The 18,298-nt window shown below is 50.0% G+C and overlaps 1 protein-coding gene across 2 annotated transcripts in view; it reads right to left on the bottom strand.

Annotated features, from left to right (window-relative positions):
* Nucleotides 1-14,998: 14,998 nt before the first annotated feature.
* The window catches only part of NRTN (neurturin), a 161,395-nt gene continuing 158,095 nt past the window's right edge, over nucleotides 14,999-18,298 (bottom strand). For both annotated transcript variants that reach the window (XM_069976636.1, XM_069976634.1), the window contains one exon: nucleotides 14,999-17,133. In XM_069976636.1, coding sequence (XP_069832737.1) covers nucleotides 16,700-17,133 — 434 coding nt within the window. In that variant the 3' untranslated portion in view covers nucleotides 14,999-16,699. The remainder of the gene's footprint in view (nucleotides 17,134-18,298) is intronic.

Here is an 18,298-nt window from a genome sequence, read left to right as displayed (position 1 = left end):
TGCAACCCCAGCCGCCCTCCCATCTTCTCCCCCTGCAACCCCAGCCGCCCCCCCCCATCTTCTCCCCCTGCAACCCCAGCCGCCCCCCCATCTTCTCCCCCTGCAACCCCAGCCGCCCCCCCATCTTCTCCCCCTGCAACCCCAGCCGCCCCCCATCTTCTCCCCCTGCAACCCCAGCCGCCCTCCCATCTTCTCCCCCTGCCACCCCAGCCGCCCCCCATCTTCTCCCCCTGCAACCCCAGCCGCCCCCCCCATCTTCTCCCCCTGCAACCCCAGCCGCCCCCCATCTTCTCCCCCTGCAACCCCAGCCGCCCCCCCATCTTCTCCCCCTGCAACCCCAGCAGCCCCCCATCTTCTCCCCCTGCAACCCCAGCAGCCCCCCCATCTTCTCCCCCTGCAACCCCAGCCGCCCTCCCATCTTCTCCCCCTGCCGCCCCAGCTGCCCGCACATCTTCTCCCCCTGTTGCCCCAGCTGCCCCCCCTGTTCCCCAGGTTCTCCCCCTCCCCCAGTCGCCCCAGCTGCTCTCCCTGCCCCCAGCTTCTCCCCCTGCCACCCCAGCTGCCCTCCCATCTTCTCCCCCTGTCACCCCAGCTTCTCCCCCTCCCCCTGCCACCCCAGCTGCCCTCCCATCTTCTCCCCCTGCAACCCCAGCCGCCCCCCGTCTTCTCCCCCTGCAACCCGAGCCGCCCCCATCTTCTCCCCCTGCAACCCCAGCCGCCCCCCGTCTTCTCCCCCTGCAACCCCAGCCGCCCCCCATCTTCTCCCCCTGCAACCCCAGCCGCCCCCCATCTTCTCCCCCTGCAACCCCAGCCGCCCCCCATCTTCTCCCCCTGCAACCCCAGCCGCCCCCCATCTTCTCCCCCTGCAACCCGAGCCGCCCCCATCTTCTCCCCCTGCAACCCCAGCCGCCCTCCCATCTTCTCCCCCTGCAACCCCAGCCGCCCTCCCATCTTCTCCCCCTGCCACCCCAGCTGCCCGCCCATCTTCTCCCCCTGTTGCCCCAGCTGCCCCCCCTGTTCCCCAAGTTCTCCCCCAGTCGCCCCAGCTGCTCTCCCTGCCCCCCAGCTTCTCCCCCTGCCACCCCAGCTGCCCTCCCATCTTCTCCCCCTGTCACCCCAGCTTCTCCCCCTCCCCCTGCCACCCCAGATGCCCTCCCATCTTCTCCCCCTGTCACCCCAGCTGCTCCTCCTGTTCCCCAGGTTCTCCCCCTACCCCGGTCGCCCCAGCTGCTCCCACTGTTCCCCAGATTCTCCCCCTCCCCGGTCGCCCCAGCTGCTCCCACTGTTCCCCAGATTCTCCCCCTCCCCGGTCGCCCCAGCTGCTCTCCCTGCCCCCCAGCTTCTTCCCCTCCCCCTGTTGCCCCAGCTGCTATCCCTGCCTCCCTTCCCCAGTCACCCCCAGCTGCCTCCCTTCCCCAGTCACCCCCAGCTGCCTTCCTTCCCCAGTCACCCCCAGCTGCCCGCCTGCAGATGAGTTGTGGTCGGAGAAGTCTTCATGATGGCTGCTCCAGATGGAGAAGAAAGCGAAGTGTGAGCGACGGCAATAGGAGAAGACGTTACCTGTGAGTCATTAGTAACTGCACTATAATCACTTCTATAGTGTGCAGAGCCTGTGCACCATTGGGGTCTTAATGGGTCAGTGTATCGTTTGCGGTAGTGTACTGACACAGCCCCGGGGTCACTACAGTACACTAGCGCAAATTTTTAAACTAGGACCCAACTACAAGAGCTGCAGGCACTACAACTCCCAGCGTATGCTGAGGGCTGCAGACTGTCAGTAAATGCTGGGCGTTGTAGTGCCTGCAGCTGTTGTAGTTGGGCCCTGGGTGCATTATACACTGGATTCTTTTTGGGAGATCAGAATACATAGATCTGTGGGGGCTCAGTGCAGGGAAGTGACCCCAGAACATCACTAATAGGGGATAGGGGGAGATGTTTTTGTTCTGTCCCCTATTAGTGATGTTCTGGGGTCACTTCCCTGCACTGAGCCCCCACAGATCTATGTATTCTGATCTGCCACAAGGGATTTGTCACATATACAGATGAATCCAGGAAAGGAGCGGGTCAGCATGTCACATTTCACTGGTTCTATACTGGTGGGCCCCAGGTGCTCCAGTCCGACACTGGACAGAAGCGGTCCCCAAATTAAGTCCCCGGCCTCCTTCCTTCCTCCATCACGTCTGTTTGATGAGAAGAGCGGGCATCAAGCAAAGCGGCACCCCAGTACCTAGTACTACTGCCAGCCAGGGGGTGCCGCTAGGTAGTACTGGGTGCTGGAGTGCCGGCCTCCAGCACCCAGCTCCCAGTATGCACCATGCAGGTAACCTGTCAGTGCCGAGGGGAAGGGGGGGGGGAGGGGGCCTCAGCATGCAAAGTGCCTAGGGCAGCATGAACTCTAAATACAGGCCTGGGTGTAGGGTTAACTGTGTGTTGACACATCTCCCGCCCGGCAGGCTCCTCAGACTTCCCCCTGATAGAGGCTTCCTGGAGGATCCCTAACAACACTCTCCTGCTGCGACCCCCCCCACCCCCCTCCTCCCCTCTGACCTCACTGAGGAGAGGACAGCGCGCCGACGGGACCTCAAGTGATAGGAAACCTGATTTCTTTAGCTGGACGATCTGTCACAGCGGCTGCCATGCTGAAGGAACCAGGAGAGAAGAGAGAAGACCCATCCCCCGCCCAGATCAGGTGAGTATGAGTGAATGGGGTATATTTACTATGGAGGACATTACAGCAGGGGTATATACTATGGAGGACATTACAACAGGGGTATATATACCATGGGGGACATTACAGCAGGGGTATATATACCATGGGGGACATTACAGCAGGGGTATATACTATGGAGGACATTACAGCAGGGGTATATATACTATGGAGGACATTACAGCATGGGGTATATACTATGTATGGGGACACATATCAGAGCAGGGGGTATATACTATGTATGGGGACATTACAGCATATACTGTACTATGTATGGGGTCACATATCAGAGCAGGGGGCATATACTATGGGGGCACATTCGAGAAGGTGGTATATACTATGGGGGCACATTAGAGCAGGGGGTATATACTATGTATGGGGACACATATCAGAGCAGGGGGCATATACTATGTAAGGGGGCATATACTATGGGGGCACATCAGAGCACATTCTGATGGAGACGCATATCAGAACAGGGGTATATACTATGTATGGGGACACATATCAGAGCATGGGCCATATACTATGGAGGCACATTAGAGCAGGGGGTATATACTATGGGGGCACATTACAGCAGGGGGCACAGCAGGGCTGGACATTATTACTATATGATGGCACAGCAGGGGGCAATATTACTATAGGTGGGCACAACATGAGGACTTTATTACTATACGGAGGCACAACAGGAGATATTATTACTATATGTGGGCACAGGGGACATTATTACTATATGGGAGCACAGCAGAGGATGCTACATACAGGGGACAACCCACACACTCATTAAGAAAAAAGGGAAGGAAATTGAAGGAAATGTGCGGAGCCTGAGATGTTTGTCTTGCAGGTTGTAAAGAGAAGAATTGTAGCTGCAAGAAATCATCCTGGAGGAAAAGGAAAGTGACAACTGAGATTAAAGAAGACGTCACCTGTGAGTCACTAAATTACATGTTTTTTCTTTGTTTTTTTGTAGAAAACTATTTGGTAGGGGGCCCTGAAGTGAAAAGGGAAATATTGCTCTTTGCCATAATACACACGCTGCTTTTTAATAGCAGAGTTTTACTGTATCAGCTGAAATTGTGGCAAAACTGCATGAGATAATAATTCTGTAGTCTGTGTGCAGCATATGGTATATAATGTATACAGTCTGTGTGCAGCATGTGGTATATACTGTATATAGTCTGTGTGCAGCATATAGTATATACTGTATATAGTCTGTGTGCAGCATATGGTATATACTGTATATACTCTGGGTGCAGCATATGGTATATACTGTATATAGCCTGTGTGCAGCATATGGTATATACTGTATATAGTCTGTGTGCAGCATATGGTATATACTGTATATAGCCTGTGTGCAGCATATGGTATATACTGTATATAGTCTGTGTGCCGCATATGGTATATACTGTATATAGTCTGTGTGCAGCATATGGTATATACTGTATATAGCCTGTGTGCAGCATATGGTATATACTGTATATAGTCTGTGTGCCGCATATGGTATATACTGTATATAGTCTGTGTGCAGCATATGGTATATACTGTATATAGCCTGTGTGCAGCATATGGTATATACTGTATATAGCCTGTGTGCAGCATATGGTATATACTGTATATAGCCTGTGTGCAGCATATGGTATATACTGTATATAGCCTGTGTGCAGCATATGGTATATACTGTATATAGCCTGTGTGCAGCATATGGTATATACTGCATATAGCCTGTGTGCAGCATATGGTATATACTGTATATAGCCTGTGTGCAGCGTATGGTATATACTGTATATAGTCTGTGTGCAGTGTATGATATATAGCCTGACAGCAGTGGATGATATATAGTCTGTGTGCAGCATATGATATATAGCCTGAGAGCAGTGTATGAGATATAGCCTGTGTGCAGCATATGGTATATACTGTATATAGTCTGTGTGCAGCATATGGTATATACTGTATATAGTCTGTGTGCAGCATATGGTATATACTGTATATAGTCTGTGTGCAGCATATGGTATATACTGTATATAGTCTGTGTGCAGCATATGATATACAGTATAGCCTGAGAGCAGTGGATGATATATAGCCTGTGTGCAGCATATGATATATAGCCTGAGAGCAGTGTATGGTATATAGCCTGTGTGCAGCATATGGTGTATATCCTATGTATGTCATATGCTGCACACAGGCTATATATGCCATATCATGGGCTGCACACAGCTGTGTATTTTAATCCTTTGGGTACGTTCCCATGTACCATATCCGCTATATATTCTACACAGCCTTTAAGTACTTTCTGGTTGCTCCTTACTGCTTCAGCTAGTGTACATGGTTGGGAACTGCAGATGGGACTTAGACTTGCAAGTCCAGGTTCCTTCAGCGATTCACATCTGCATATGCTGCTGTGGTGGCTAACACAGGGGGCAGGAAAGCACAGAAAGTACTGAAGGGCTGTGTTCTCGCATTATGCATTATTAACATAAACACAAAGTGGGAATACACCCCGAGTGGGAATACACCCCTCCCCATCCTGTCTCTAGGGCCTGGCATCTTCCTCTGGACTGCAGCCTGTAGTGACCATCACATGCAAAACAGAGGAGGATGCTGAGCCACACAGCCAGGAGTGAGGAGGGGTAGGTGCTAAGTCTGCTACAGTAAGTAGCCACCTGTATAGATCGCTGTATGGGATATATTTGGGGAAAAAAAATGGGGGGGGCCCCCAACAAAATTTTTGCCCAGGGCCTCCACCAGCCTTAATCCGGCCCTGGCCGCCCCATATACTTATACAGGAAGGAGATCTCCGACCCCTTCACAGCGAGCAGTAGGAATTCCTTGTTTACAAATGACTGGAAGGGTCGGATGTGTTATCCGAAGTGTCAGAGCATTGCCGCTGGAGGAAGTAGAGGTCCGGGTGGCATCTACCTTCCCTGCACTGATGTGGGGAGCGTAATAATAGGGCCAGAGTGGTCCTTGAAGGATGGGCCGCTATCCGGCTACTCATGGGCCAGTGCTGTGTGCTTGCCCCCCAGGCTAAAATTTGCCAGCCAGCCCCTGGCTGTACACCTGCAGGCTTATAGGTGATTGTATTGCCGGTATTCAGTGACTCACAGGGGATGTCTTCTCTGCTTCAATTTTGTGTTTCTTGCCATCTTTCCCCTACCCCTGTGCTGCAGTCCCCATAGAGTATAGCCCTCCCCCGTAGCAGCCCCTATATAGTATAGGACCCATTCCTGTGCAGGAGCCCCCAAAAAGCAGATAGTATAGCCCCCACATAATATAACCCCTCCTTTTTAGCCCCCACATGGTATATAGCATGCCCCTATGTTCTATGCCTCTTAGTATCACTTTAGTATGCTCCTTAGTACGCCCTTAGTACCCTCTTAGTATCCTCTTAGTACCCCCTCAGTATGCCCTTTAGTACCCCCCTTTTTACCTTCTTAGTACCCCCTTAGTATGCCCTTTAGTACCTTTAGTATGCCCCATAGTACCCCCTTAATATGCCCCTTAGTACCTTCTTAGTACCTTCTTAGTACCCCCTTAGTTTGCCCCTTAGTACGCCCCTTAGTATGCCCCTTAGTACCCCTTAGTATGCCCCTTACTACCCCCTTAGTACCCCCTTAGTATGCCCCTTAGTATGCCCTTTAGTACCCCCTTAGTATTCCTCTTAGTATGCCCCTTACTTTCCCTTTAGTATGCCCAGGGCCGTTTTAATACATTGGTGGGCCCAGTGCACAGCCCTCAAGAGTGGCCCCCCCCCCTTTCCTTTTGGCACATTGTATAATGTACTGAATTTGCCCCCACACTGTATCAAGAGCCCTAATACATACAGTAGTTACCTTATAACACTATTTCCACCATACAGTGATTACATATTACATAAAAACTGCACTAAACAAAACAGAAAGCTATCATCAATGATACCATTACATAATACCGCCACATCATGACCCCTAACACTACAACCCTATAACAGAGTGCAGTTACATCCAGTGACTCACCGGGGGCGTCTTCTCCGATCAGAGTCTGTCACCTTTTCTTTTTCTCTCCATCCAGCCTGGGCCACCTTGAAGTCTTCTCCTGGCTGTGAATCTTCTCTCCAGAATCCGCCAGACAAATATTTAAGGCTCCAACACATACAGTAGTTAGGTCCCTTGTACCCCTATACAGTAGTTACACCCCTCTGTGCCTCCATAGTTTTAAGGTGTCCCTGTAGTATATAGACCCTCATGTGCTCCTCCAGTTATATACAGCCCTCCTGTGTGCTCCCCATTAGTATATAGCCCCCCTGTGCACTCTCCCCAGTAGTATATAGCCCCCCTGTGCTCTCCCACAATAGTATATAGCCCCCCTGTGCTCTCCCACAATAGTATATAGCCCCCCTGTGCTCTCCCCCAATAGTATATAGCCCCCCTGTGCTCTCCCCCAATAGTATATAGCCCCCCTGTGCTCTCCCCAATAGTATATAGCCCCCCTGTGCTCTCCCCAATATATAGCCCCCCTGTGCTCTCCCCCATAGTATATAGACCCCTGTGCTCCCCAATAGTATATAGCCCCCCTGTGCGCTCTCCCATTAGTATATAGCCCTCCTGTGCTCTCCAATAGTATATAGCCCCCCGTGCTTTCCCACAATAGTATATAGCCCCCCTGTGCTCTCCCCCCAATAGTATATAGCCCCCCTGTGCTATCCCCCCAATATTATATAGCCCCCCCTGTGCTCTCCCCCCAATAGTATATAGCCCCCCTGTGCTCTCCCCCCAATAGTATATAGCCCCCTGTGCTCCCCCATAGTATATAGCCCCCTGTGCTCCCCATAGTATATAGCCCCCTGTGCTCCCCCATAGTATATAGCCCCCTGTGCTCCCCCATAGTATATAGCCCCCTGTGCTCCCACATAGTATATAGCCCCCTGTGCTCCCCCAGAGTATATAGCCCCCTGTGCTCCCCCAGAGTATATAGCCCCCTGTGCTCCCCCATAGTATATAGCTTCCCCATAGTATATAGCCCCCTGTGCTCCCCAGTAGAATATAGCAGCCTGTGCTCCCCCATAGTATATAGCTCCCCTGTGCTCCCCAGTAGTATAAGGCTCCCCTGTGCTCCCCCATGGTATATAGCTCCCCTGTGCTCCCCCATAGTATATAGCCCCCTGTGCTCCCCCATAGTATATAGCTCCCCTGTGCTCTCCCATAGTATATAGCCCCCTGTGCTCCCCCATAGTATATAGCTCCCCTGTGCTCCCCCATAGTATATAGCCCCCTGTGCTTCCCCATAGTATATAGCCCCCTGTGCTCCCCCATAGTATATAGCTCCCCTGTGCTCCCCCATAGTATATAGCCCCCTGTGCTCCCCAATAGTATATAGCCCCCTGTGCTCCCCCATGGTATATAGCCCCCTGTGCTCCCCAATAGTATATAGCCCCCTGTGCTCCCCCATAGTATATAGCCCCCTGTGCTTCCCCATAGTATATAGTCCCCTGTGCTCCCCCATAGTATATAGCCCCCTGTGCTCCCCCATAGTATATAGCCCCCTGTGCTCCCCCATAGTATATAGCTCCCCTGTGCTCCCCCATAGTATATAGCCCCCTGTGCTCCCCCATAGTATATAGCCCCCTGTGCTCCCCCATAGTATATAGCCTACTGTGCTCCCCCATAGTATATAGCCCCCCTGTGCTCTCCCCCAATAGTATATAGCCCCCCTGTGCTCTCCCACAAAAGTATATAGCCCCCCTGTGCTCTCCTCCCAATAGTATATAGCCCCCCTGTGCTCTCCCCAATAGTATATAGCCCCCCTGTGCTCTCCCCAATATATAGCCCCCCTGTGCTCTCCCCCATAGTATATAGACCCCTGTGCTTCCCAATAGTATATAGCCCCCCTGTGCGCTCTCCCATTAGTATATAGCCCTCCTGTGCTCTCCAATAGTATATAGCCACCCATGCTCTCCCACAATAGTATATAGCCCCCTGTGCTCTCCCCCCAATAGTATATAGCCCTCCTGTGCTCTCCCCCCAATATATAGCCCCCCTGTGCTCTCCCCCCAATAGTATATAGCCCCCTGTTCTCCCCCATAGTATATAGCCCCCTGTGCTCCCCCATAGTATATAGCCCCCTGTGCTCCCCCATAGTATATAGCCCCCTGTGCTCCCCCATAGTATATAGCTCCCCCATAGTATATAGCCCCCTGTGCTCCCCAGTAGAATATAGCCCCCTGTGCTCCCCTATAGTATATAGCTCCCCTGTGCTCCCCAGTAGTATATAGCTCCCCTGTGCTCCCCCATAGTATATAGCTCCCCTGTGCTCCCCCATAGTATATAGCCCCCTGTGCTCCCCCATAGTATATAGCTCCCCTGTGCTCCCCCATAGTATATAGCCCCCTGTGCTTCCCCATAGTATATAGCTCCCCTGTGCTCCCCCATAGTATATAGCCCCCTGTGCTCCCCCATAGTATATAGCTCCCCTGTGCTCCCCCATAGTATATAGCCCCCTGTTCTCCCCCAATAGTATATAGCCCTCCTGTGCTCTCCCCCCCAATATATAGCCCCCCTGTGCTCTCCCCCCAATAGTATATAGCCCCCTGTACTCCCCCATAGTATATAGCCCCCTGTGCTCCCCCATAGTATATAGCCCCCTGTGCTCCCCCATAGTATATAGCTCCCCCATAGTATATAGCCCCCTGTGCTCCCCAGTAGAATATAGCCCCCTGTGCTCCCCCATAGTATATAGCTCCCCTGTGCTCCCCAGTAGTATATAGCTCCCCTGTGCTCCCCCATAGTATATAGCTCCCCTGTGCTCCCCCATAGTATATAGCCCCCTGTGCTCCCCCATAGTATATAGCTCCCCTGTGCTCCCCCATAGTATATAGCCCCCTGTGCTCCCCCATAGTATATAGCTCCCCTGTGCTCCCCCATAGTATATAGCCCCCTGTGCTCCCCCATAGTATATAGCCCCCTGTGCTCCCCAGTAGAATATAGCCCCCTGTGCTCCCCCATAGTATATAGCTCCCCTGTGCTCCCCCATAGTATATAGCCCCCTGTGCTCCCCCATAGTATATAGCTCCCCTGTGCTCCCCCATAGTATATAGCCCCCTGTGCTCCCCCATAGTATATAGCTTCCCTGTGCTCCCCCATAGTATATAGCTCCCCTGTGCTCCCCCATAGTATATAGCCCCCCGTGCTCCCCCATAGTATATAGCCCCCTGTGCTCCCCAGTAGAATATAGCCCCCTGTGCTCCCCCATAGTATAAAGCTCCCCTGTGCTCCCCAGTAGTATATAGCTCCCCTGTGCTCCCCCATAGTATATAGCTCCCCTGTGCTCCCCCTTAGTATATAGCCCCCTGTGCTCCCCCATAGTATATAGCTCCCCTGTGCTCCCCCATAGTATATAGCTCCCCTGTGCTCCCCCATAGTATATAGCTCCCCTGTGCTCCCCCATAGTATATAGCCCCCTGTGCTCCCCTATAGTATATAGCTCCCCTGTGCTCCCCCATAGTATATAGCCCCCTGTGCTCACCCATAGTATATAGCCCCCTGTGCTCCCCCATAGTATATAGCTCCCCTGTGCTCCCCCATAATATATAGCCCCCTGTGCTCCCCCATAGTATATAGCTTCCCTGTGCTCCCCCATAGTATATAGCCCCCTGTGCTCCCCCAGAGTATATAGCCCCCTGTACTCCCCCATAGTATATAGCCCCCTGTGCTCCCCCATAGTATATAGCTCCCCTGTGCTCCCCCATAGTATATAGCCCCCTGTGCTCCCCCATAGTATATAGCTCCCCTGTGCTCCCCCATAGTATATAGCCCCCTGTGCTCCCCCATAGTATATAGCCCCCTGTGCTCCCCAGTAGAATATAGCCCCCTCTGCTCCCCCATAGTATATAGCTCCCCAGTAGTATATAGCTCCCCTGTGCTCCCCCATAGTATATAGCTCCCCTGTGCTCCCCCATAGTATATAGCCCCCTGTGCTCCCTCATAGTATATAGCCCCCTGTGCTCCCCCATAGTATATAGCTCCCCTGTGCTCCCCCATAGTATATAGCTCCCCTGTGCTCCCCCATAGTATATAGCCCCCTGTGCTCCCCCATAGTATATAGCCCCCTGTGCTCCCCCATAGTATATAGCCCCCTGTGCTCCCCCATAGTATATAGCCCCCTGTGCTCCCCCATAGTATATAGCCCCCTGTGCTCCCCCATAGTATATAGCTCCCGTGTGCTCCCCCATAGTATATAGCCCCCTGTGCTCCCCCATAGTATATAGCCCCCTGTGCTCCCCCATAGTATATAGCCCCCTGTGCTCCTCCATAGTATATAGCTCCCCTGTGCTCCCCCATAGTATATAGCCCCCTGTGCTCCCCCATAGTATATGTGCTCCCCCTCCCATATAACATTGAAAAAAACAAACACTGTTACTCACCTAGGTCCACGCGTTCCTCTTCTCTTCCCTCTTGTGGCCGCACTTCCTGCGGTCACAAGAGGCTGCACTCCCCTTACCCTCGCGCCGACGCTCCAGTGACGTTGGGCGCTAGAGGGAGAGTGCGGCCTCTTGTGACCGCAGGAAGTGCGGCCACAAGAGGGACTGACAGGGAGGGAGCCAATGGCTCTCTCTCTGTCAGTAACGCTGCCACTGAAGCGCCGCAGCGGCAGCAGGCGGGGGCAGCGGCGGACGGGGGGGCCCTGCAGGGGACGCCATGGAGCGGTAAGTAGATTACCCATCCATGGCGCTCCCCCCTGACAGGCTGGTGGCCGCAGCCCTGTGCGACCGCACTGGTCGCACATAGCAACGGCCGGCCTGCTCGGGGGGGGCCCTTTTAACCAGTGGGCCCGGTGCACGTGCACCATGTGCTCTCTGGTTAAAGCGGCCCTGAGTATGCCCCCTAGTACCCCCTTAGTATGCCTCTTAGTACCTTCTTAGTACCCCCTTAGTATGCCCCTTAGTACGCTCCTTAGTACCTTCTTTGTACCCCCTTAGTATGCCCCTTAGTATGCCCCTTAGTACCGCTTAGTATGCCCCTTAGTACCTTCTTAGTACCCCCTTAGTATGCCCCTTAGTACGCTCCTTAGTACCCCCTTAGTACGCCCCTTAGTACGCCCCTTAGTATGCCCCTTAGTATGCCCCTTAGTATGCCCCTTAGTACCGCTTTGTATGCCCCTTAGTATGCCCCTTAGTACCCCCTTAGTATGCCCCTTACTACCCCCTTAGTACCCCCTTAGTATGCCCTTTAGTACCCCCTTAGTTTTCCCCTTATTATGCCCCTTACTACCCCCTTAGTATGCCCCTTAGTACCCCCTTAGTATGCCCTTTAGTACCCCCTTAGTATGCCCCCTAGTACCCCCTTAGTATGCCCCTTAGTACCCCCTTAGTATGCCCCTTAGTACCTTCTTCGTATGTCCCTTAGTACCCCCTTAGTATGCCCCTTAGTACCTTCTTAGTATGTCCCTTAGTACCCCCTTAGTATACCTCTTAGTATGCCCCTTAGTACCCCCTTAGTACCCCCTTAGTATACCTTTTAGTACCTTCTTAGTATGCCCCTTAGTACTCAATCTCGTGAAGCTTCTGGTGCAGGCTTCCATAGTTGCAAACAGTATACCCCGCCCCCATCGCGGTAAGCCCCGCCCCCGATGCACTCCGTGGGCTAACTAGCCAGCATAGTATACAGGGCCAGAGAAGGAGAGACGCCATGGACAACTAGAAATATGGTAAGAGACTGACCCATTATTCTTACCATATTTCCTGTTGTCCATGGCGTCTCTCCTCCTCTGGCGCTGTGTACTCTGCTGGTTAGTTAGCCCCGCGGTGGGCGCGGGGGGGGGGGGCTTACCGGGTCATACATGTTGGCAACTATGGGCTTCCTTTTCCAGCTCCACGGCGCCTGCACTCCTCTCACATCATCTGTGCCAGGCAGGAGGGGAGTGCGGGCGCCGCGGGGCTGGAGGAGGAAGCCTGCATTAGAAGCCTGTGCATCACCTCCTTCCTCAGTGTCGGGAACGGCGTACGCGTGGCCAGTAGGTGTAGCTGTGAGCGCTCATTAGGAGCGCTCACAGTGTAAGGGCCGCAGTCTGCACTCAGCAGCTGCCAGTGTGAACGCCGGGGTCGGGGTGGGGGACAGCGGGACACATGGGGGCACATGCTGGGAGTTGTAGTGCTGGGAGTTGTAGTGTTGTCACAGGCTAGCTGTCAGTACATGCTGGGCGTTGTAGTGTTGTCACAGGCTAGTTGTCAGTGCATGCTGGGAGTTGTAGTGTTGTCATAGGCTGTCAGTGCATGTTGGAAGGTGTTGTCACAGGCTGTCAGTACATGCTGGGAGTTGTAGTGTTGTCACAGGCTGTCAGTACATGCTGGGGGTTGTAGTGTTGTCACAGGTTAGCTGTCAGTGCATGCTGGGAGTTGTAGTGTTCCAGGGGGGAACACTCTTTGATGAGGTGATGGGGGCGCGTGGCGGTTCTGGTCTCCGGGGCAGGCGGGTGACCCAGCAGCGGGTGCCCTGACCTGCAGAAATATATTCACAAATGGGTGTGGTCACTCCTCTTTTTGGCTATGTTCACACTGCGTAAAACTATAAAAATAAAAACTTTTGACTAGAGATAAGCAATTCTTAACCCTTTGAGGACCAGGCCCAAAATGACCCAATGGACCGCTCAAATTTTGATCTTTGTGTTTTTGTTTTTCCCTCCTCTCCTTCTTTCAGTTTTCTATCTGCAAGGCTATGTAAGGGCTTTTTTTTACAGGAGTAGTTGTGCTTTGTAATGGCGTCTTTTATTCTACCATTCCACAGCAGTAGGGAAGTGCTTTGCTAAGATTACCAGCCGCCGGTCTTTGAACTCCATGCCGCACTGCTCCAGAAAAACTGCCTGGAAAAACTGGATCCAGTCTCTTACAGCTGTTTTTCAATGAGACCCACAATCTGACCCCCCAAAGCACTTGTACCTTCGGATAGCTGCTTTTAATCCAAGATCTTTCCTGGGGTCTATTCGGCAGGGGATGCAGTTATTGTCCTAAAAAACAACTTTTAAACTGACAGCCCCGTGCCCTACGGGAGTGGCCTAGATTGTGTATGCATTAGGCTGGCACAACCTCTCTGTCCCTCCTCCCTACCCTCAGCATCATCATGCTCCAGGCAGATTGTCTCCTATTCATCAGCTGTGTCAGCCCGGCACATGCGCTGGATCGTTAAGGCACCTGTGCAATGTTCAGCATACAGAAAAGCCACGCCCATATGGCACGGGGCTGCAAGTTTAAAAGTTGTTTTTAAGGACAATAACTGCATGACCTGCCGAATGGACCCCAGGACAGATCTTGGATTACAAGCAGCTATCCACAGGTACAAGCGGTTTGGGGGGGACCGATCGTGGGTACAGAGTCGCTTTAATGTAGCAGAATATTAGAGATGAAAGACGGACATATTTTTTTCCTTATTTTATGACTGCTTTTTGCATTTATTTTACTGTGAGATACATGATATCTTATGTTTATTAGGCTGGGTTCACACTGTGTTTCTACTGCACGTTTAACGTATCTGTATCTGTATGGGGGAAAACAGATGCAGCTGTGTGTCATCCATTAGAATCTGTTTTCCATTAACTTCCATTATAAAAAAAATAAAACAACAAACGGATCAAAACCGATACTTTTTTTTGTGTACACAAAAACATGGTTTTCTGTACATTAAAACTAGCCATCTAAAAATGGATCCATTAAATGGAAAGCAAAAATGCAGTGTGAGGCCATGTTCACAGCCATTATTTGCAGTCTTTATTGATTTACGTTGAAGTCTATAGAAACAATGGCCCTTATTTTAAGCTGTTCACACACAGATTTTTTTTTTTTGGTCGTCCTTTCATTGTCTTTTTAACAAAATTCAATGGATCTTTAATAATAGCTGCAGCCAAAAGGGAGTTGAATGTGGCCATCATTCAACCTAAACTTAAATAATGTACCAATGGCCGTCATTGGAATGATAGGCGCCAAAGTATGTTAAATAACAGCAGTTGAAAATCATTGTGTGAACATAGCTTGGACCCAGCCTTAGATTGGAATTTCAGAACATAGTAAAAATGCTTTTATTTTCTTCTAGTTGCCCTGTCCAGCCCTTATTTACTGTCAGCTGGAAGTCTCAGCAGTAAATCTGAAAAATGCATCAAAAACGCCATGTGTGAACATTGTCCAGATGCAGCGCCCATTATTAAAAACATAGCTTTATTAACAAATGCTAATATCATGATGACGAACCTCTTATCATCCTCCATCCATTGACACTGTGGTATGTGGCTTTATTATAGGATTCTTTAATTCATTACTCAAAATAAATATAAATGAAAGTGTCAATATTTTATTCTGCTGTTTCATAACCAGATCCTGGACTATATATAATACTTATAAATATTACCAATACAGAAATTACATCAACTCATATATTCAACATTCAAGGACATTTACAGACAAAATGTACATGGATAGAATTAAAGGGGTTTTCTGGTGGAAAAATAAAAATACATTTCTTTACGTATATATGGGGCAACACTGCCCCTCTGCTGCCACCTGGATGAGCCTCCCCTGATTTCTATTTTAGAGCACCACATTACCCTTGGTGAAACTTTGTGGGTCAGTAGCCCAGCACTGTATTGCAGAGTGGTCGGGGATAATTGAGCAGTCCTGCAGTTCCCGACACAAAGGGCCCTATTATATGGAATGAAAATTGGAGATCGTCACTGATCTTGTCTTTTGGTCCTGACCTTAAATCATCAGCCGCCAACCATGCGTTGTTATGTGTAGTAGCTACGTTAATAGTGATGTGCGGCCGACAGCCGATGAATGTGTAAAAAGAAAATAATAAGCTATACAACATCATGCTCCCTGATGTCCTGCCAGCTTCAGTCCACTCCCCGCAGTGTTTGAAGTGACAGACTGCTCAGCTAATCACTAGAGATGAGCGAATCTTTCGGACTTTTGGTCCCAAAGCAGTTTGCTCTATCGGCATGCCTGTGATCCCGGCCGCATAGTTCCGCTCCCGGGAATATGCGGCCAGGATATTCCAGGGAATCGATCTGGAATTCCCTGGAATATCCTGGCCGCATATTTGTGGGATCGCAACTATGCGGCCAGAATCACAGGCATGACAATAGACCAAAAGTCAGACGGTCCGCTAATCACTGCTAATCACTGGCCGTGGCACTGAGAGAAGGGCCGAAGCTAGCAGGACATCTGGGAGCGTTGAGAGTATGCATAGTTTATTATTTTACAAGGGCTACACGGACATCGCTAACTATATATATATATATATATATATATATATATATACAGACCTTGCTGCTGATCTAGCAGATCGGTGCTCGCTTACATTAAGTCATCAGGCCATGTTATATGGCCCTAATGGGGCGGGTCTCTACTTATTACTGCCACTCAATGTAAAAAATACATTTTTAAATAAATTTATATTACAATGTTACATCATTTTATTAAAAAAGAAATGTATAGATATTTTTTCTCTGGCCAGAATCCCCCTTAGAGTAATGCTGATACCTAGTGCCTTCAGGTTACATGGTAAGAGAAGATATCCGCTCTAAAGTCATTGTCATAAGCTGCAGATGTAAAGGCTCAGACTTTGGCACCAATATGATGTGATGGCTTTATACTCCAGCTACCCATGAATGGATCCACAATCCACTGCTTGTAATTCATGGGATAATAATATTTTTGGTTAGACTAAAACGTATAGATCATCTGGTTGCTGGAAGCAGAAAAGAGCCAATAAATATAATCAGTTTACATGCGATACGAATACCATACAAGCTTGTGCCCTCAGATTTCTGTCCATGTTTCCTATGCACAGACCTGTATTATGACCTTCTTGTTACCATCAGGTTCTTTTAGTCACATGCTGCCTTTTTATCCAGCAGAGTTTTATTATATTATTGTTTGCGATTCAGTGAGGTAGAAATAAAAGATGCATCTTGTGTCTGCATGACGCCCTATAGTGGAGTCTGTATATTCTGTCCAGTAAAACCTTTTAATACCGATCACACACAGCCACAGTCCTTGGCCGATACCTCTTTAATGGTGTGATAGTGATTTTTCGCGTCCAAGAAAGAAATATCATCATCGTAGGTTAGAGGCCTGCAGCAAGGTTTGGCTCTTACTTTCTCTTTCTTTAGCTTCTTCTTGCCTCTAATACTCTGCAGAGAGAGGTCATAGTTCCGGACAGCAGCTTCACAGGTACCGCTGCAATAGCGGAACAGGACTGTTTCGTCAGATAAGTAGCCCAGGCCGAGCTCGCTGACTCTCACTTCCAGCTCTTTTATAGTACAGGGCTGTTTCCGGGCACGAGCTCTCTTCATTCTGGCTACATTTCTTGGGTCGTCCCCAGAGTGGATGGATTGGCTGTACCGCTCTACAAGAGTAGAAACGAGTTCTCGTATCTCCCCTTGAGTATAGCTTTCGAAAAGGGCAGTGTCTGAGGGAAAAGACAGAAATCAGTGAGTCAATTTATGACCATAAAACCTATCAAATAGAGAAATGAAAACAATTGGAAGTTAAAGTGAATCTGTACCGGCGCCACTCGCCCCAAACCGCCGCTATATAATACCAACCCCAGGTGGAAGGCTGACCCCAGGACTGAACATGGCATGGTGAAGACTAGAGAACTTAAAGAGTCACTGTCGTATTTTTTTTTTGCAGAAATCAATAGTCCAGGCGATTTTAAGAAACTTTGTAATTGGGTTTATTAGCCAAATCTGCCATTATCTGCATGTAAAAAGCCTTTTCCCAGGTCCCCCCCTCCTTCCTCTTTTTCATCCACTCTGAAAAATATGAAAATTGTGACTTGTTGCAGGAGTCGTACCCTGTCTGCTCTAGGGAGAGGGGAGAGGGGAGGGGGGAGGAGGAAGGAGGGAGTAAGGGCCCTATTCCACCGGACGATTATCGTTCAGATTATCGTTAAATCGTTCGAATCTAAACGATAATCGTTCGGTTGAAATGCAGTAACGATTAACGACCGAACGAGAAATCGTTGATCGCTTTATAAGACCTGGACCTATTTTTATCGTTGCTCGTTCGCAAAACGTTCGCAAATCGTTCGCATTGAATAAGACATCGTTCGGTCGTTCGCAATAGATACGAACGCAATAGCGAAGAAATACGGAAGAAGAAACGATCGCAATTACGATCATAAGTAACGATTATCGTTCCATGGAAATGAGTGAACGTTTTCAGGTCTTTCGCAATAGCGGTCGTTTGAGATTGTTAATCGTTAACGATTATGCTAACGATAATCGTCCGGTGGAATAGGGCCCTTAGCCAGCAGCAGAAAGCAGATAACAGAGGATTACAGGCACGGAGCTGGGTGACAGCTGTAATCTGAGCTCAGACAGGTCACTGGTGACTGTCACAGGAGATATCCCGTGAGGGATTTGTAGATTAACTCTTTGTTGTCCTGTTTTGGTCTTTTCTTTAGCTCTCTCCATAGGAGAACAATGAAGACAGGGGGGAGAGCTTCAAACTGCTTTTTCATGATAAAAATGCATTTTTCGGATAATAAACCCAATTACAAAGTTTCTTAAAATCGCCTGGACTATTGATTTCTGCAAAAAAAAATTCACGACAGTGTCACTTTAAGAAAT

This window comes from Dendropsophus ebraccatus, chromosome 7, assembly GCF_027789765.1.
Source record: "Dendropsophus ebraccatus isolate aDenEbr1 chromosome 7, aDenEbr1.pat, whole genome shotgun sequence".
NCBI lineage: Eukaryota > Metazoa > Chordata > Amphibia > Anura > Hylidae > Dendropsophus > Dendropsophus ebraccatus.
The sequence above is the reverse complement of the archived record's forward strand: the minus strand, read 5'-3'. Positions and strand labels throughout refer to the sequence as shown.